Source organism: Parasteatoda tepidariorum, chromosome 4 (genome assembly GCF_043381705.1).
Source record: "Parasteatoda tepidariorum isolate YZ-2023 chromosome 4, CAS_Ptep_4.0, whole genome shotgun sequence".
NCBI classification, from domain to species: domain Eukaryota; kingdom Metazoa; phylum Arthropoda; class Arachnida; order Araneae; family Theridiidae; genus Parasteatoda; species Parasteatoda tepidariorum.
This window is the reverse complement of record NC_092207.1, coordinates 58,659,587-58,681,393: the sequence shown is the minus strand read 5'-3', so window position 1 is coordinate 58,681,393 and position 21,807 is coordinate 58,659,587. Positions and strand designations below refer to the sequence as shown.

Below are 21,807 nucleotides of genomic sequence, written 5' to 3'. Positions count from 1 at the left end.
GTATTTTCACGTGGTTCACAGATCAGTAAAGAATCACAAAGCTTCATCTCCTGAAAATTTCCACTCTCTAATATTCATTTAATTTAATAAAAATAAGAATTAATTGAGATTTTTATTCGTAAGATTTTTTGCTTGAGGTACAATGTTAGGCTTCAATACTCATTGTATTTACATTTTAAAATTATTAATTTTTTTTTAATCATTTCATTAAAGAAATATTGAACCAAGTATCAAATTTTAATAAAAAGTTATTAGGGGCCATTCACTAATTTAAATTTGTAATATGAATTTATTAAAGTTTGCTTAATTCTTTACATATCTTTATTAATTCGGGATGATCATTAATATTAGTCGTGTTAATTTTTTGAATATGCTTTTATAAATAACTTTTATTTAAATCTAAGAAATATACTCTATAGCCTTTTTAAATAATAGTTAAATTAATTATAATTTCGAATTAAATTTTTTACATAATTAAATAAACAAATTATGAATTTAAAAAATAGAATGAGCCAATCAATATTGAATATAGTTAAAATTGTTTTGATGGTGGCTAATATAATCAAGAAAAAGAGTTCTTTGTCATAAACTAGTTATTTTATCATGATCATGAAAATTATTTTGCATTTTGTTAATATATAATTATATATGAAAAATTTTGAACAATAGGAAGAAATTTTTTTTATTAGTGCGCACGAATTAAATATTTTTTTAAGTGCTTACAATATTTTTTGTGTGCTTAAAAAGTGCTTGTTTTTTGTTAAAAAATTTGGCTGCGCACTTTGTATAAGCTCATGTAGCATTAAATTCAGTTGAATAAACTCTCAATTTGAAATTAACACCCTTTGTGTTCTTTCGCCTTTAGTAATTTCGCACTTATCTAATCTACGTGACAATATAAAGGGAGCAATTTTATTTTATAGTACTTATTAATGCTGTAACTCTAATGCTGTAACTCTAAATTGAACGATGAAATCCTAAAATTATGTAGAAATAAATAACTTAATATTTTGTAAATCTCCCTCTCTCTTGAGGTGAGGAAACGACACCAGAGAAAATAGGAGTGGTTAAATATTTCCGATTCATATCTTGTTGTGTCACTGAACTCATATGATCGTGGAACATGAGTCTTTCCTCGAAAAGATGGAAATGCAAAAATTGAGTCAGTTTTTAGGTATCACAGGATTTTTTTTTACATCATCGCTGGATGAAGTATAAACAAAAGCGTCGTCGGATGTTGTTAGAAAGGGTTGTGGTCTAATAATCTTGTTACTCATTTGTAATTAAGTTTCAGAGATAGGAAGTGTTATTATTTTTTTTTAAATTGCACAATGGGCCTTTTAATTTATTTAGACCGAAAATGCTTCTGGAGTTTTTATTTTTGAAAATACTGAACTGTTATTAAAAATTGACCGTAAAATATGATTGTATTTATAAAATAGTGAAATAGCGATGCATGATAACTTTTTTTGAAAAATAGTCGTGCAATTTTTTTTTATTCGGGGCCGTGGTGAATCTATTTTTACATTCATGTAATTAACTTACATGTAATAATTAGTATTGTACATTTCATTGTGTAATACGAACAATATCAATTTGTTTTTAAATGTAAATATGTGTTACATATATATATATATGTTCCCCCCCTTTCCTATATTTATTTGAATTAAAAAAGCAGTTGAAGAGGTTTGTACATTGTCTTCTGCAATAAAGTTAAATAGCAGGTATTTAACTTTTTCGCTGGGGAAAATTAATTTTATTATTATTTACTTGCACATATTTTTAATTAACAAAAATATCCAGGAACAACATGTGTTTTGAACACTACGTTAGAGTTTTTAACTAAGGGAATTTTGCAAAATCTCTCGTTTCCACTTACGGAAGTTTGAAATTTTTTCTTTTACGGAAAATTTTCTTTTACGCATTTACATGAAATCTTACGTGCGAGAGCGTACAGAAGCTATCGTAAATTTGCGAAATCTCCCTATTAAGATAAAATTAAGCGTATCAAATTTACAATCCGTGTTCTTATGCAAGCATAAAGTATCATCTGGCTTTATATGAATGTCCTGTTAAAACAACAATTCACAATTTTGAAATTTCAACTATTATATTTTCTCTATTAAATCCATTGGTGTCGTCTTTCTTCGTTGGCATTCGTCCTTGTCAACCAGCTCCTTAACGCGTGAGAAAATTAAACTGAATGGCGTTTTAATGACGTTTCATGCCTCCTCCTCTTTTTCTTGCTACGGAAACTTTGGAGGAGTTTTCTACAAGAATGAAACCGAGTTTTCTTAATTGTATTGCTGGATCGTCACAACTGTCATAGTTCAAGAGAAATAACCATCAACATCAATTAGTAATGCTACATAAATGTCCGGTAGTTAAATAAACATTCGAGGCTGATGTTTAGTTAATGTGCTTCAAGGACTAACGATTTTTGCCTTAGTTTTACTGCGGAAGGTTTTCTACTCTCACACCTTTTTTGCATTATTGAAGCTCGTTTTTTTTCCATTTTAGCATTTATCACTTATAAGTGCCATTAGCGAGGTGAACTATAATTTTAAATCGCTTTATTAGTTTCACTTCCGCCAGGACTGTTTTCTATCTTTCTTTCATTCATTCATTCTTTTTCATTTTTTTTGTTATTGCAATTCACATGATAATGCCTCTTATTCTCCTATTTGAAAAACCGACTGTGCTTAAAATAGTTTATTTTCTTTTTCCAATTATTAACAAACAAATTTATATATGGTCTAAGTCTGTTGGAATTCCATGTTTGGATTATTGGGCGTCACATATTGCTTTTACAAATTCATTGTCTCGGTCAGCAGTTTCTTCGTTTGTTTGTTATGGAATACTAAGTAGTTGAGCTTCTTACGGCGGAACCTCGACTTTATGAATTAACTACATAAACACAATTGCGAACATATTGACCAATAAAAGGCATTTCGGAAATATTTAAGAGGAAGAAAATTTTTTCATCGTTCGTCATTAAATTATGTCTTATGCCCGACAGTTAATTTCGCAGTCCTGGAGCTGAATTGATTTGCTTTTGGTGTATATACATAAGCTGAAAATGACTAAAAAGCCGAATTATGTTATTCATTATCCATAATTAGGAGAAAGGACTGAACGTTAAAAATGATTATTAATGATACATATGTTTTTGTTAACGAATTTAGTCATTTTGTTTTGATCTGAAAAGCGCGACGGGAAATAATGTAATTTTTTAACTATGCATGTTCGTTTCATTTTTTTCAATGCAATGTTGTTAGAAAAATTTTAGATTTAAAAAAGAAAAAAATTTAATTATTTTTTTATTGGTATTTTTTAAAAAAGTAATTTGGCAAAAGCACCCGGAATATTAAGTAAATGATGGATTATTTATTGAATCTAAATATAATTTCAGGTTACAAAAATATTTTGAAAAGATTGATTAAGAAAAGTTCTAACTCTTGGAACCCCTTAACTATTTTACGGAATCCTATAGTTCCGCGGAACACCATTTGGGAACAGCTGGTTTTAGGTTCTGGGGAAAGATAACTCTTGTAATAAGACTTTAGTAATTTATTAACTGTCTCGAAAAAGGCAGTTCTTCAGTATTTTTTATGTATGAAAACTAAAAAAAAGTGATAACGAGCAATTGCTGTTTGCTTCTTGGTCAAACTGTGGTATTTTGTAGTCCCCTGTGACGGGATTTTAACCCATGATTATTCTACTACTGAGGGTATTTTATGTCAACACTCTGGTCAGTTAGATCCGAGAACAAAATTCGTATCAATCAGCCACCGCTGGGATTCGAACCTGGAAAACCTGATTGGGACGTGAATGCTCTATTCCCTCAGCCACCGTGATATATTGTGAAATATCGATACATTAAAACTTGTGTAAGTTGACCACTTGTGGTGCATTGTTTTAGTGGTCAACTTAGACAAGTGGGCAACTTATAGAGGGGGTGGGTCATTGTTTACTTTTTCGTTTCCTATATCATGTTGCTATATATTTAAAAAGTTTTTTTTACTTGACTTAAAAATTTTATTTAGCAAATAGCCAAATATGTTTAAGAAATGTGTTTAAACCTGAATGAACTTAAATTTGTTACATATAACTCTAATATTTAACTAACTTTAAAAAAAAAATTATTTCATTAGTTATGCATGTGAAGTGTTTAATAAACATAATTTCTTAAAATATCAGAACACGAAAACATGTAATTTGAAAACTTTAACAAAACAAAATTATTTGAACATTTTAAAATTTATTCTGTTATTACTACACTTACAAACCTATTTGTTACTAAGATATTCCCTCATTGTTGTTTGGCGCTGTTGCTTAGACTTTACATCAGCCCCATGTTTTAAATGAAAGAAATGGTCAAAAGCTGACCTCCTACAGTTTCCCCAGATGGTCAACTCACAAAAGGGTTTCGATTAGCTTTTTACGCTATTTCACCAAACAAGTGAAATTTTAACATACATTGCAAAATGATAGAAAATTTTCTGATTTTTTTTCCTTCTGGTCAACTTATGAGGGTTTTAGAATCGAATTTCATAATACTCCTAGACAAAATTGACTTATTTCAGTGGTCATACAAGATAGACAGGTGGTCAAGTTGCAAAGGTTTTGCTTCTTTATATTATATAGGAAAAATTTCGTTCTTGATAATTGAGGTCAACTTATGCAGGTGTCTGGGTGGTCAACTTGGCAGGTTTCACTGTATTTACTTACGTTATTAAAATTTCAATATTGCCATGCAGTAATTAGAATACGAAAATGCTAATTACGACTGCGCGCGTCTTTTAATTTTTGATAATTTACAGCATGCCTTTGGCGGGTTTTTATTATTATTATTTTTTTTTATGTTTTCACAACATATAGTGATAATATGGTGGGTAGTTTTAAATAATTTTATTTGCTTTTCTGTATAAAGCTGCTCTGAATCTCTTTTTGAATTGCAGTCGTTCTCCTGAGCAATGATAATCACGAGGAAGGAATGTTGATCGCCCGAGAGAGAGAGGTCTATTTTAAGTGCTTATAAATTGTGCGGTTAACTGCTTCATTGTGTCAGGACTCTAATGACAGCATCCTCTCGCGACTTACGATTTTGATTCCTGTTCAAAGAATGAAACAGAAATAATTCTTGGACAAATGTTCACTCACCGGTTCCGATTCAGTTTCTTTAAACATTAAAACATTTAAAGAACAATTCGTTAAAGAAACTCTAAATTGTAACCCCCCTTCCCCCCAAAAAAATGTAGTTTCAGGGAATGCAAATGAATTATTGAGCTTCTTAAAATAATCGTTAAACTTTCTTTAAATGATGGAGCAAAAGAAAAGGCTTAAAAATAAATAAATAACGAATAAGTAAATAAATAATCATCTAAGCAGGGAAGCGCAACCATTTTTGGGTAGTGGGCCTTAAAAACAACGAAATAATGAGTTGGAGGCCAAAATTAACACGATGCTGTAATTATTAATATTTGAGGAATGTTTAGATTCTGTTTGAAAGTAATGTGAATAAGCTAGAAGCCTATAAATAAACTTTTGCTCTCCTGTGCAGATTATAAAAATAATTAATGTGAATAAATACATTTAAACATGCTAGATTACATACATGTTAGATTACGAAAGCTAATTATGCTAAATTTATAAAGGTATTGGCGTACAATGAAGTAGATAACTTAATTTTGCACTCCTCTTAAAAGTTAACTTTCATCTATTTATTTATAAGACTTATTTTTTTAAAATGCATTTGGGGTTATATAATTATTATTTAACCCATGTTTGGCCAAACGTGTGTAAAAGCACCATTTTGATAATGTGTTTTTATTAACACTGCGATGTATATTTTTCACTAATTTTATTGTTTTACTATTTTTAAGGGTTCTGAAAATATCTATAAAATATTAGTAATTCAAATAGAGTTACCATTTTCTGTTGAAAAATTTTAAAATTACAATGGTTTTTTAAAAAAGAAAAAAAAAACTTGAGATGATTATTAACAAATTTGACTTTTTGAAAATTTATAATCATTCCACTTCTGATTAATCATTTGCTTTCACGATGGGTTAAAGTTGCAAGTTCTGTAAATAAAATTAATTGAAACAAATGTCTTAAAATAACTAGTGTTGCACTTACTGATCTGTCCAATGGTGGGTAAAGCCACCGTTTTATTTCTTTAAAAAAAAAANAAAAAAAAAAAAATAAAAAAATAAATAAATAATAATATTATTCATGCATGAATTTTTTTTTTGTTTTTTTGTGTGTGTCCTAATGAATGTAATTTAGCATATTTCAATGATAATACCACATTTTATAAAATTTCAATGATTAATCAAAAATGAGTTAACATTGTCAACGATGTTTTATATTGTTGTAACTCGTCATTCATATTGTCCTATTTATTTCGTAGGGGATAGAGCTTTCGCCTGCCGATGAGGTGAACCTGGTTCGAATCCCAGCTATGCTGGTCGATATGAATTCCGCGCCCGGCTCACACTGACCAGTGTGCTGACGTAAAATATCTTCAGTGGTAGATGGATCATGGGTTAGTGTCCCCTTGCCGTCCGTCTAACTGTGGGAGGTTTTCGTGGTATTCCTCTCCATGTAACGCAAATGCTGGTTAGTTCATTCAAAAAGTCCTCCAGGAAGGCAAATTTCTCCCTAGTACTTAACCCAGGAGTTACCTTATCTGCTAAATTCGGTTCAAAATTACAAGGACACGGAGTTGAACAATTTGGTTGGTTGTTTAACGACGGTTATAAAATATACCGTATGTTTAGTGTTTTCTTATCCAATATAAAATCCTATTAATGGCAAAGTTCTGTTTTGTTATAAACAACTAAAAGTAAAATTTTAATAGTTTTATTTTTTTTAAAAATTGTATTTCTTTTATGATTTTTTATAAAAATTTATTTTACAACTAGTTCATTTTTAAGGGCACAGTAAATTTAGTTATAAGTATTCACACTGAACAAAGCAAAGGAAGAGTTAACATTAAACTTAACGCAGATAACTAACTCTTGGAGATAACCTTTTCAGTAAATAAATCCTCTTCTATGGATAATTTTTATGTATGTATGGAAATTTGATACCCCTTTTGTTTTTGAGTCGTGTGGCCGGTGATATTAAAACTTGTTTGCTCGTGATCAAATAACAAATTACGTATTTCAGCTAAAGTAGGTTTAAGTACACTTAACCCTTTGTTTCAGTCGTCTCTAAAAGTAACAACCTCCCTGGCTATTACGCAACTTAAGAAGGTCAATTATGAGAAAATGATTCACTAGAAATGGTGAAGTCACTATATTCATATTAAAGTTTTTAACACAGAGCCTTCTAAAATATGCAGAAAAGTTTCTTATGAGGCAGATAATTAGAATTGCTTCAGTTAAAACAAGCACTAGTAGATTATCAGTTGCACAAATTCTGACGAATTTGTGCAACACAGAGCCTTATAAAATAAATATATAGAAAAGTTTTTATAAGGCAGATAGCTAGAATTTTTTCATTTAATTGCTTAAGCACTAGTAGATAATCATTTGCACAAACTCTATTTAATTCGGCTTTTATTTTATATATAATTTTTTTTTATTATTTATTATTATTATTATTTTTTAAGTGTAGGAAATTGCTATATTGAAAGTTAATTGTAATTTTTTTCTCTAGTATTTCGTGATAGACTATTTATAATTTATTAATGTAAAAAACAGTTTGAACATTTAATTTTGTTCTTTTGTTTTGCTGGTTAAGTTTTGCGACGTATCTTTCTCAAATTTATTTCTGTGCTATTTCATGTAGATCACCACTCCAAGGCATTTTTGTATGACTTTAGTGAATAAATTTCATATATTTCAATAAAAGACACAGTGGTATATTCAGCTACGTATAGCGGTGTGTGGTGGTCCAAAAAAAGAATTTAATTAAAAAGCATGAAAAAGAAATATTTATTAAAATTTAAGTGCGCAATTTAAATTCCTTGCAATATATATGTAATCGGAAATTTTTTTTTTCTTGACTAAGAAGAATATTTAAATTTTAATAACAAAACTTAATTATGGAATTTTTTTAAAAATCATAGATAATCATAAAATAATACCTTATTGCTAAAGTACATACAATTAATTGTAGTAATAGATTTAGTATTCTTATTCATTGATTGAGTGCCCCCCTTTGCCTTGCTATCTACTCTGGGTCCGTTGCCTCCCACCCTTTTGCTCACCATTGAGTGTATTCACCAAGGATTTTACTCATTCTAAACATTTTCTTTTTTGAAATAGTTTAATTCATGAAAATCAACAGAAACATGATTGAATTAAGCTACGGTAGAAAATAAAATAAATAATGAGGAATTCCGACTCATAAAGCTTCTGCTTTTGAAAGATACTTTATTTTTTCATGTCCCCCTCTTTTTTTTTTAAAAAAAAAGTAAACGTTTTTATTGCAATAATAGTTAAAAAGCAGAAATAAGTTAATTCAGAATTATAGATATGTTAAATATAATACAGATAAGTTATTTGTAAGTCTATTTTCACCCCTTGCAGATTTTGATGTATTAAATTATATAATATGTTCTTTGAATTGAAGTTAGTCCCAGATTACCTGTATGCTTATCTGTATAATTAAAACATTTTTCGGATTATTAAAACACAGCTGACCTTGCCTCTATTTTTTTCTATAATTTTTTTCCAAGACAATTTAAAATGCCCTTAAGCGAGTAAACAGCTGTCAAATTCAAGCAACTGCTCCTACATCTGTTATGTTTTGATTTTTTTTTCGGCGCTTACAGATGATGTTTTATTTGGAATATAATTAAAATCTGATAAAGTGAAAACCTGAATTGATTACAAATGACCTTAAAGACATCGTTTGAATAGTAATGAGAATGTCAAAAATTAACTTATAAAAACCGTTTTGAGGGTTAAAAAATCATTTATTTTTCAGTGCGGTGCTCGAACTTGGAACTTATTTTTTATATATTAGGTTTCAAAATTTAAAAACGTTCAAATCTCGAACATGGCTCGGTTGATTTTAAAATTATTTTTAAAATCGTATTTACAAATTCTAAACAAATGAACTTTATAAATTTTGAATATTTTTTTTCTTACTTTTTTGGTTCTTTTAGATTAAAAAGTTTGAAAAATAAATTTCGCACTTTTAATCCTTGGTTTAAATAAGTTTCCAAGAATTTAAATTATCAAAACTAAATACTATAACGGCAGGATTTTTTTTTCTTAACTGAAACTAATGCTGTAAAATCTTAAAGCATGCATAGTATATTGTTAACAATATTAGGTTTTTAAAGAATTCTTACGTTTTGTATGCTAACAAAACAATGAAGGTGTATTCTAGCAGATGGCATTGAAACAGGTGTTCAAAAATAATCCAAGTTACTCAAAGTTTTAATAACATAAGCAACCTGATAAGGCGTTTGAGGTGATCATTTTAATTCCTTTTAGATTGGGTTGGAAAAATGCAATCTGCTGGTTCTTTTTTTATTTTTTTATATGTGAAGTGTTTTTTAATTTTTATCAAAATTGGGTTTTTAATGCTATCCAACTCAGAGAAACTCCTAATTTTTAAAAAAAAATCAAATCTGAATGAACATACAAAAGTAGGGTAAACTAACCAGTGAAGGAACACTTAAGCTTCGCTTGCCTTTTAAAAAATCATATTAATTTCAAAATTCGTAATTTTAGTTAAATGACAGTGTCAACATATTTATTACGAATTGCAAATTATGTAAAAAAATTGTAGAGAACTTACATAATATTGTTTTAAAGTTTTGGAGGTTCAAATAACAAATAGTAAGAAGACCAAGTGAAGGAACAGCTCTTACCAGTGAATGAACACCCAGTAAAGGAACACTTAATTTTGGTTATTTTTTAATGCTTTTTATGAATGTATATGCCATACAAATATTTAAGTCTATTCTTGAAATTATAACATATAAATACTTGGAAATGTTAGCTTTTTTTTGTAATCATGAATTGAAAATTAAAGTGTCAACATATTAACACATACTGTTCATTCACTGGGAAATCTATGCCCAATAAAGGAACTTGCCTGTTCCCTCACTGGTTAGAAGTTGTTTTTCGTATTTTTAACATACTTTTGATGCGGAACATCACTAAAGGTACAAGAAAATTAAAGTTTATCTTTTATTTTCATTAACTTAGAAAAAAACCCAGAAAAGGAACACTTGTTCCTTCACTGGTTTTTCATCGTTTGGTGATCCAGTGAATAAACACCCCCTTATCTCAGTACTTTATTATGCTATGTATGATGCTTAAAAAAAATGANTCTACTTTTTTTTGTAATCATGAATTGAAAATTAAAGTGTCAACATATTATCACATACTGTTCATTCACTGGGAAATCTATGCCCAGTAAAGGAACATGCCTGTTTCCTCACTGGTTAGAAGTTGTTTTTCGTATTAACATACTTTTGATGCGAAACATCACTAAAGGTACAAGCAAATTAAAGTTAATTTTTTATTTTCCTTAACTAAGAAAAAAACCCAGTAAAGGAACACTTGTTCCTTCAGTGGTTTTTCATCATTTGGTGATCCAGTGAATAAACACCCTCTTATCTCAGTACTTCATTATGCTATGATGCTTAAAAAAAATAAAACGTAACTTCAATAACTATATTTTGAATTCTCTTATTCGCAGTGAGAAAAATAAAACTATTGCATGCAAATAATTCCACTTCAAACCTATAAATACAAACACTCACCTTATAATTTTTTCAAAGAAACAAGGTGTTGCAGTGATAATAACAAGCTCAAAATTTTTTCCAGAGAAGTCTTTTTGACCAGGTAATCCAAAACATTGTTAGGTGACTTCCTATTGTTTGGCAGTAAGCTATTATTACCAATCAATCTAAAGAAAAACTTTCAAATTCTTATTTTTAATCAATATATATGAAATGTTCCTTCACTGGGTAGTGTTCCTTCACTGGTTGGTTTATCTTATAGTTTATTTTTACAAAATGAAATAGTTTCAATGTTTTACATGTGGGCTAAACATGTTATATTTGTTCAAATGTGCCGAGCTCAAATCGTATTAAAACTGAAATGTTTCAATTGATAATATTCAATTTATCTCTCTATTATATTGAGAAAAAAAATCCCTTTTTCGTATTATTTACTTTATTTATTAATTGTTGACCCACTTAATAAATAAAGTTAATAAAGTCCAAGAATAAAGGGTATTAACTAGGTCCTCACCTTAGCAAAATTTTTATAATTAAAAACAATTCTTTAAAAATAATTTAGCAGATCATTCAAAAACTATCACACTTATGAAAGAAAGATCGTATCCGATTCGCAATAATTCGTTGAAATTAGTAATGTAGGATAATTGGATATTAATTATCAAATAAAAGGTTTAAATTTTAGGTCTGTTTATGTTAACCAGAAAATCTGTTATAAATTGGTAGGAATTTTTATGCAGTCGATGATCATGTATGAAAATAATAGAATGATACTAAAATTTTTTTTTCTCCATACCCACCCATTTCATATTTACTTGTTTACTCGATGAATAATGCATGCTTCGTACAATTCGACAAAATTATTTCCAATTAGAGGGAATTACACTCAATTTCAGATGTCAGAAGAAAATAATCGCTCAGTTTTCTTTCTTTTGCCTTTGGTAAGATTACATACAAAATGGAGGTAGGATTATTATTTCCCCCCGCTCTTTTATGTTTTTTAAACAACAGACAAAACGGCGGTAATAATTGATACAATGTTTAATCGTAATCGATATTGTGTATGGCAACTCGTAGGCATTATTTTATTAATGGATATTCGATAGCGATTTGTTGTTGCGTATCATCGAATAATTAACCCCGTTTCTCCGATATTGATGAGATTTAATCTTAACTCGCTGTGTTTACTTTTAATTGTTATAAATTGTTCGAAATTCTTACGATTATTTATTTTAATTCAAGAATGCGGTTACGATCGATCGATTACAATACGATGTGAACTTTTCTATTTGTTTGATAGTTTTACTTTGTTTTCGTTATCGTATTGTAAATTTTCAGGTTATGAACATTATTCAAGTGTAGTTGCATTCGTGCAAGTATGTGTGCTGTTTAGGTTTATAAATTTTAACTAATAATAGAAATATAGGTTGTCCAAACTTCCTTGTTATGTCTTTGAATTTTTTCTGGCCAAGAAGAATTTTTAATAGTGTCCTCTTTTTTGCTTTACACAGTATTAGTTTCTGACTTAGTATTAATTAATTAACTTTTTTATAGTTTCAGTAAAGAATTTTTTTTTAAAATTTCATTTTTAATCTTTTCAAAAAAATAAAATAAATGAAATGAAATAAAATAAATAAATAAATAAATAAAATATAGAACGTAATTTTTAAATGTTTTCAAGTGTTATATCGATGCTTTAAATTGAAAAGAAGCCCCATAATATAATTATGACTTACAAATGATGTATTTATTCGTGTAATTATATCTTAGCGTTCATCTTCAATAATAATATTGATTTTCTGAATTTATACATTTTTTGATTCATCTTATAATTACTTTATATATTCCCCAAAGCTTTTAACTCTTTATTAAAGTCTATATTCGAAAATTAAACTAACCTCCTCTTATTTTCTGTCTATTTGGGCCTCAGAGTACTGCTTATAACCTGCAAGTAGCAGTATGGTGTAAATATTCCCCTTTTTTTCAGTATTTATGCGTCTTGAAGTTATACTGTCCAACTTTATTATTTTTATCACGTTGGTTTTATTTTATCATTGCATGATTACATATTCTATGTTGTAATCAAACCCTTTAAAGCAGGGTTGGGGTTTTGGACGTCCTAAACTGGTTTTGGACAGGACACGTGGGTTTTACTGTCTTAAACTGGGTAAAACTGTCCTAAACTGGGTAAAACTAATTACATGTATCATTAAATATTTGACATTTTTTATACAATTTACTATAACTTATTAAAAGAAAATAATATAATATANCCAGGGTTTAAACCGTGGATTAATCCATTCTGTCCTAAACCTTGAAACCCTGCTTTAAAGTATTTTGATTTTATTCTAATATCCCTCTTTTTTTTAAACCATCTTTTATATGAAGAGCTGTTTTTTTTGAGCATCTTTATCATTGTAATTTTCTTTTTAAATAAAACCTCAAAATTCACGGTTTAGGGCAAAGAACTTAGTTTAGGTGCTTTTTCAAAAGTTTATTGCACATTTCCGCTGCAGTCTTTACTATTTTAGATATCGCTTTAATTTTACCAAAAAGCAACTTAAAATGCTTCATATCTTTAACAACAGCTAAAAGGTTAAAATTAACTTAAAAATTTATAATTAACTCATTAGTTTATTAAATATACTCGCGTGATCGCGTTTAAGGAAAGTTGGGAGTGCCAGCCTCAGCTTTAAACTTTAATTACTGTTGTTTGAACTGTAACCATAGAAGGAAAAAAAAAATTTTTACGGCAAATTTCAGATTAAGGCTTTTTGGTGACTTCTTTCCCTTGAAACGAGGAAAATTTAATCACTGTGGAAAAATCAGGTAAAATGAATAAACTAATGCTTAAGGTCCCTAGAAATCACATATTTTTTCGGAAAAAAAAAGAAAGAAAAAAAGATCACGTTGAAATTTTTTAAAAATTATTATTATTTTTTTCCTAATGGCACTCATAGGTGTTTTGTAATGTACATAATGTTTTAATGTTTAAGAATAAAGCATAACTAAAATATTAATAATATAATTTATGTCACCAAATGCTGAAATTCAATAACATTCTGATTTTAATTTTTTTTCTTTCTGAGTGTTTCTGGCCATCCCTTATATTAAAGTCTATGTCTACTTTGTTGAAGTCTTGCTAATATATTAATCAAAATTGTGATATTTCGGCAGCAATGTGACTGCAAAATTACATGCCTTAAGTTATTATATACAAAAAAGAAAAATAAGTACAGTGCTAAAAAAAAACAACAGAAGGATCATCCTGAATAACTTTTGATCTAATGATCGGATCTTCACGTTCTAGGACTCAAACTTAATCGTTCGAGGATGTGACCTCAAATATGCTAATTATTTTGTGCAGACGATTATTCAAGTTACGAAATCAGACACAAAAACGTACTTTCTTTCAATAAACATACTTTTCCTCTCGACAGAATCGGGTATCTGATCCATAATATTTAGGGGAGGGGGTAGTTGTAATCTGGGATATATGGTGTGGAATATAGTTTATATATGTCTATAATACTTTAATATTATCTTAATCGATTTCTTTGACCAAATATTACTGGAAAATTGTAAAAATAAAGAAAGTGAGGCATAATAAATTTTTGACATTCGCATTTTGTCGTCCAATTAAGTATGTATTTTATTTCAGAGCATTATGACTCTATTTAAACATTGGGTATAATTAATTATTGGTCATTCTTCATTCAAGTTGCTCTAATCACAATTGAAGCGGGAAGAAAAGCCATATATGCTTCCATTTCCTTGCGGAAGCAATATTTGGAGGGGTAGGGGGAAGTAAACCGTCTCAGAAAGTTTTTTTTTTCTCCACTTTTCCTAATGACGCATGTGTGAATCATTTAGCCGGAGTGACGAAATTGTTACATATCATAATTCTTAGAAAGCGCCAATAAGTGTTGCTGCAAAACGAACCTGAATTGAGAAGTATAAATGGATGCACGTATTTAAATATCCTTGAATAATAGAGCATCGGCCTTGGCTGCTTTATTTTTATACATATTTTGAAAATAATAGCCTTTTTCGTTGTCATTAAAAATAAAATTATTTATAAAAATAAATTGCATAATTCATTAAAATGGTAATCTGTGGTAAACAATTACCGTTTTATTATTAGTCCCTTGTAAAATGACTGAAATTTAAAATATTTGAAAATTGATTCAAACAGTTTTATAACTTATTTTGTTTTATATCCGGTGTTGAACAGCCGACCTAATTTTGAGTTTACAGCTAACAATGTTTAATGTTCTTTTAATATTAAAACCTACTCAGAAGACAAGGAAATCCTGGATGAAGCATTGGGAGAAAGTAGCCATCGTGGAGGACTTTTTGATGGAAGTAACTCGCGTTTGCGTTACATGAGGAGAAATACCACGAAAAGCTTCGACGGGCAGCTAGGGGGACTCTAACCCATCATCGGACTACCATCGAGGATATTTTACGTCAGCACTGTGATCATTAGGAGTCGAATATATCGATCATTTATATAGAATGTATGAGATCAGCTGTCGCTAGTATTCGATCCTGGGTCATCTCAATGGGAGGAGAGCCACCACGGCCACCTACCGCGGCTCCTAAATTATTACTGAGAGTACCAGATTCTTCAAGATTTTAAAAGTACACCAAACAAGCTGTTCAGGGCTGATCAAAACACACTTCTCACATTAAACATAATATTAAGTACGTCATGTAGTGATGATATTGAGAAAATACAATTTTAAATTTTAGTAACTGTTTTACCGATTAATTTACTGGTGAGGAAAAGATTTAGTAACACTAAATTCTTCATTAAGGGTCCCAAGAGGAAACAGTCTGCGCAACAGCGCTGTTAGTAGAAATTTTTCCTCCTACTGGCATAGACTTTTTTTAAAAAAAAAAAAAAAAAAAAAAAAAAAAAAAAAAAAAANATCCCAGCAATTGTAATCTTTTTTTTTTTTAAATAAAGAAAAATTATATGAAAAATAATATGCTGTACTAATCTGCAGCTTCTGTTACCGTGCTAGAGAGTTGTTGCTACCTGGGGATTACGGCATAATTAGAATTCGAAAATCAAATTGGAAAACATTCAGTGATTTGAAAATGAACTCAAATGATATTCCATAATGAAACTGTATGTTTATTTTTATGTATTTTTTAAAAAAATGATAAACCTAAGAGATAAATATTTTGTTTTTAGTAGAAATTATATTTGTTTTTTAAGAATATTTGAGAAAAATAATAGTTAATTGTAATTACCTGATTCAAATTTTAACCGAGTTCTCTTCATTGATGTGCATTAAGAATTGAATCGAGTGACACTAAATTGTAATTTAAAAATGGTAGCCAGAACATCAATTTGTGTTTTTTGTTAATTCAAAATAAATTTAAAATGTTAATTCAAATTTCAAAATCTCACATACTTAATTAACGCATGTTGATAATGTATACATCAAACGAATTGCTATTTTATAGGAATGTAATAATTATAGTTCGACATTCCGACAAACTTTTATGATGGGTTTAATGCTCTCCATTCTATGTTAGAACAAAGAAAGGAAAGTGTTGACAGTTTTTTTTTTCCATTGTGGTTGGCTACAATTTCCAGCTGTGCGTGGGTACACACACTCATTGCAAGATCGTTTGCATCAGAATGGCCGTGAAGCACACACATTTTCAAGGTCACACCACCTTATTCCGAACACTTTTACCATTTACCCACATTGTTGGCCGTAGGCAGAATGATGAAGATGCGCGAGGACTCGTCAAGTCCTATACGCCTTGTTTGCAAGGACCTAATTAAGTTAATTGAAAAGAGTCGTGGAATGTTGTGGGACAAAGTAACTTCGTGTTACTGCTCTCGGTTTTTTCTTCTCTTTTTCTAAAATTAGTATTCTGAATTGGAAACGCTTCTCCTTAATATGTGAATGTTAAACTATTTTTTTAAGATATTTTATTTTGTGCTTTACTGTGAAAAATGATGGTATGATAATGAGTTATTCCGCCACCTTAATTCACCTAAGGAGAAAAAAAAAAAGTGTCCTCTCACGTATGCCTGTATATTTTGTTTGTATTGCATAGTATTCCTATATTTATAAGATTTTGATTTACTAAAAACTTCTAAATAAAGTTAAATATGTAAGTAAAAGAAATAGTTTTACACATTGACCTAAGTAATGTATTCGGCGTTATCGTTGATCTGATTGAAAGGTTTGAGCCAACATAGTAATAAGTTACGCTTTTGCTAAGATGTTGTTTTATATCAAATTGTTCCTTCGTATGGTTTCCAGATAGTTACTTTTCATGTTTCAGAAATTTTCGATTCATAATTAATTGTGCAGTGCGCAAAAAAAAAGCAAATTATGTAAAATAAAATAATAATAATAAAAATAACGAAGCACATAGCTTGTATATCTAAAATTCGTTTATACAAAGATAATTTTATGCAAAAAAACTATACTTTTCTATAATTATTGATTATTTTTTATTATTTTATTTAATAACAGTCGAAAATATTTAAAATGGTAAGGTGTAAGGTGCACAAATTTTGAGATCATTTTAAGGGATGTAATTTCATATGGCAAAATACAAAATTTAAACGAAGTAGGTCGAATAATTATAGAGAAATTGAATTTTAGATGTAGGTCTTTTTTTAAAATTGGATAAATCAGAAATTACTCGACAGCGAATGCGTTCAAATGTTTTGCCCTTGGTTGTTCGCCAAGGTTTTGCCATTTAAAATTCTTAAGTTTCTAAATAAATTAAAATTCTTAATTTTCTTAAATGATGTAATAATTTGTATTCTTTAAAATTCGAAATTTTTCGACTAACATTAAATAAAATAATTCTAAATAATAAGTAATTATTGAAATTTTTTTTTGCTAGAAATTGTCTTTGATAACGAATTTTAGAATTGTGCGCAAAAATTTTCTATTTGCTTAAAACGTTCTCGAGATATGGCGAAATACGCAAAACGTAAAATTAATATTAAGGGTTAAAAACTTTCGACCACTCTTCTGACACATTGGGACTTCCCAAATTCTGGAATCACCCCCCCCCCCTCCTACATTGAGGGTCAAAAATCCGAATTTGTCGGGGAAAAGCATGTTTTTTCAGAGAAAATATGTTTTTGTCTGATTTTGTAACTTAAAATGCACTAATTAATTGGTATATTTAAGGTTAGACTCTTCAAACATTATTATTCAAACATTCCCATATGTGAAAATCAGATCAGTAGTTCAAAAGTTAAATTGGATGTTTTTTTTCCTCACTGTTTTCTTTTTTCTTTCCTCACCGAAAATTTTTTATTGCCTGCATGAGAAAGCATGATATTCTCTCACCGAAATTACGCTTTTGAGCAATTTAAAAACGGAGCTTACTGCCCTAAGTCTTCATATTAAATTCATGCATATGAAAATTATTTTAAACAAATCTAGCTCCTTGATCATTGAATTGTACTGTTACAGCCTTTTGTTTTATTTTATGCAATCTAATTATAGTTAAATTTAAGTATTTATTGCTTGATTGTGATAATGTGATTAAATAATGTAATGTTAGCAATTTAATTCGTACTCCAAAGTGCTGCAAACTTGTTTGGGAACCATTAATTTAAATGTGCTGAGAGAGAAAAAGTCATTTGCGTACTTTTTAAAAAACCAGTAAAATTATTAGTAATGAACCTTCCTTTGATTTTGAAACACTAAATTCGAATATGTTATTTATTTTGTGGCCTCTTTAATAATATCTAGAATATTTAAAATATTAAAATAAAATGAATGTTTTACTGCCTAGCAGAAAGAAAAAATACACAGAAAATGTGTTGATAAATTAATGATATAATTTTTAAATAATTGACAAACAATTATTGATGATTAATTTTGAATTAATTTAATTCTTTCTTGTTTAGGTATGAATTCTCTCCACCGAGGCTGTTTTGATTTCATCGTCATCCCAGTGTGCTGATGGCTCCTCCAAATGTCAAAATCAAACATTTAACTAGGTAAAACAGCTTTGATATTGATATATGACAGTTTTTATGACATAAAATATATTTTTAGTGCTGCCATCTAGTATTAACTATCAATAAATTTTTTGAACATTTTCCATTTTAAAATTCTTATGTGATTATAGAAAATATATATTAACATTCGTATTGTTTGAAAACATTGTCGTGTTATGCATTAAGCACGGATTTAAGTTTGTTTAATATAGCGACTATAGATTTACAGCTTTACACTTTGGCAACTATATTCTCTATATTTTTTTAAATTTAATTTTCTGCATACCAAGTCCTTTATTTTCTTCTAGTACTTCGAAAACACTCAAATGCTGTCTGTTAGTATTTTCACTCACTGAGATCTGGGAAATTTAAAAGATTTGACATTGAATGCTGTATTGCTAAATAAGCCTAAAATGCTATTTTTCCCTGAGAACTTTTATAGGAATATCAAGTTTTAGTTTTAGAGATTTTTCTGTGTAACTCTTCCAAATTAAGTTATAAATTATGTTATTATGTTTGATATTTAGCTATATTATAGAATGTAAAGGTATTTCCGAGTGATTGCATGTTTTGATAGTAACAAAATATTTTTACCATATTGATTTTTAATTTTTTACTGTGATTAGACTATTGTACTTAAAATTTTTTTAGATGAATTAATATTAAAATATAAAAAGTATTTATTTTTTGGGATTCAAAAATAATTATTTTAAATGTATAAAAAATTTAATTATTTTTTTAAATTAAAATTTGTTGGACATTTTTAAATATTTAAACTTTAAGAATAAATGTATGCATTGTGCCTACCCACTGAATCTCATCATTGCTTACATGTAATGGACACATCACACTTTAGAAATTACTGTTGTGTTCTATGTTTACTTTACTTCTTTTATATCAGAAAACAGTTTGTTGCGAGAAAACATTAGTTTAAATGGCTATGGAAAATTTAAACGTTCTTAAACATTGTTATTGATTTTAATATAATGCAAGGTAGCTAATTTTTTTGGATTCTAGTTTATTGGAATCATTAATTTAAATCATGGTATGACTAAATTGTTTTTTTCTAAAATATATTTTTTTTTTATTAAAGTCAAATTATTTTTAAAAAAAAAAATGCATAAATTATTCAATTTTAATTTGCAAATCATTTCTGAGCTTGTTTGAATTTTTATTGATTTTTATAGTTTTTAATTTTGTTGTAGTTATTACTATGTTAATAAATTCCAATTAACAAAATTACATTATTTTTTAGTGAATAATTACAGTTTGTTTAAATGACATTTTAATCTTAAAATTCTATAGAATTTTTCAGATTTCAAATTAAGAAAAAAACATAAATTTAATGCAGTTTATGCATATATTTATACTACTGTATATAGTGTTCATCGAATCCTATGGATTGTTTGTAACTGTGTTATCCATAAAAGTAATGTTAATTCGAAACGATCTTTTAAACATGCTGTCATAATAAAAACATTAATAAAATTAAAACTTAATAAAAAAAGGAAAACATAACTGAAACAGAAAAATGTTGTTCTTAGTCCTGAAATATGACTTTGGAGTTGAGAATCACAATTTTCTATGTTATCGATTATTTGTCTTACTGTACTAGAAAAAGTGACAATAAAAGAATAAAGTCTGTTAGAAATGCTCTGTGTTAACATGTTTATTAAATCTATTAAAACTTCCCCGCAAGAAAACAAATTTTCCAAATTATACTGTGCTGAATATCCAGCCAAATATTCTGCTAAAGTGCCGAATACCGAATAATAGCTGAATATTCATTACATCTCTAGTTCTTTTGTAATTAAATAATCCATCATTCTTTTAGGAGCCCATCCAGCACTGGAGATACAAGATTCCCTAAACTAGACGAATGTGCCCACTTTCATTATGAAAATGTGGAACTTGGACCAATCAAAGTAAAATAAAAATTCTGAGTTTATTAGTGAAATAAAATAATATTGAAAAATATTTTAAATGTTTGCCATAATTCAATATAATTTCTTTTGCAATTTTTTTTTTTTGAAATTGTTTTTAAGGGCTTCTTTCTTTTAAATTTATTAAATGAAATTTGTTATTTGTTTAAACACATATTATTTGTTCAAAATTTGTTTTTATTTTTTAAGTTAATCTTTCTTATTTTTAGAAGATATAAAGTAAGTGTCTGTTGAATTTGATATTTTGCTTTTATGTTTAAAACAATATTTTTACAATACAATAAATTTTTTATACAATACATGTTATTTACTATGCATTTTTCGGGTTTAAAACAATATTTTTATAATTTTTTTTTTGTTGTACATTTGCCATTAAGAACATATAATTTTAGACTTACTGAAATATGTTTGCTTTCATTTGTCTCCACGCAACACATTTTATTTAATTATGATTTAGATTTCTGTTTTTTATTTACTGTGATTCATATCTTTTATATTAGACTTTAGGGTATTTAAAAATAACATATCTATTTGGAGCTTTTACATATATATTAATAATTTTTTTAAGAAAAATAAATATTTTATTGCCTTAAATTTTAACAATATAAAATACTATGGACTTTCCATAATTTTGAAATTTTCACTTAATTACTTAATTAAACTTAAATTTTTCAAAAGTTTTTTTTATGAAAGAATTGTTCTTTTTTTGTGTAATTATTGGTAATGATGTATATTTAATGGACAGTAATGATAACTTTTCATCAACACAAATATATTATATCAGTATTTAAGTATTTTAATAAAGCTTGTTTTATTTATATTTTGTATATTTGTCTAACTTTTTTATGTAAGTCATCAGTGCGGCACATCTTTTTGAATATATTTTTGAAACATTAGAAAAAATAATTTAATTTGGAAAACAATGAACAATTGTTTAACAATGATCAAATAAAAGAACATTTAGTTTAACTTTCTGGAAACTAAATGTTCCTTTAATTTCAAACTTCTCCATCTGCCATTTTGAATTTATTCATTTCACTGGCTTCAATCTCATTTCTCTCCTGTCATAAACCATAATTTTTAATAAATTGCTAAATATGTGTGATTGTAATAAGAGGAAAATTTCGTTTTGAAATTCATTGTTT

The 21,807-nt window shown here is 28.1% G+C and overlaps 1 protein-coding gene across 1 annotated transcript in view; it reads left to right on the top strand.

The window, feature by feature from the left end:
* The window catches only part of LOC107451499 (uncharacterized), a 112,187-nt gene that overhangs the window by 48,071 nt on the left and 42,309 nt on the right, over positions 1-21,807 (top strand). Inside the window, exons 2-3 of the mRNA XM_016067623.3 lie at positions 18,627-18,719; positions 20,554-20,644. Of these exons, the coding sequence (XP_015923109.1) occupies positions 18,682-18,719; positions 20,554-20,644 (129 nt within the window). The 5' untranslated portion in view covers positions 18,627-18,681. The remainder of the gene's footprint in view (positions 1-18,626; positions 18,720-20,553; positions 20,645-21,807) is intronic.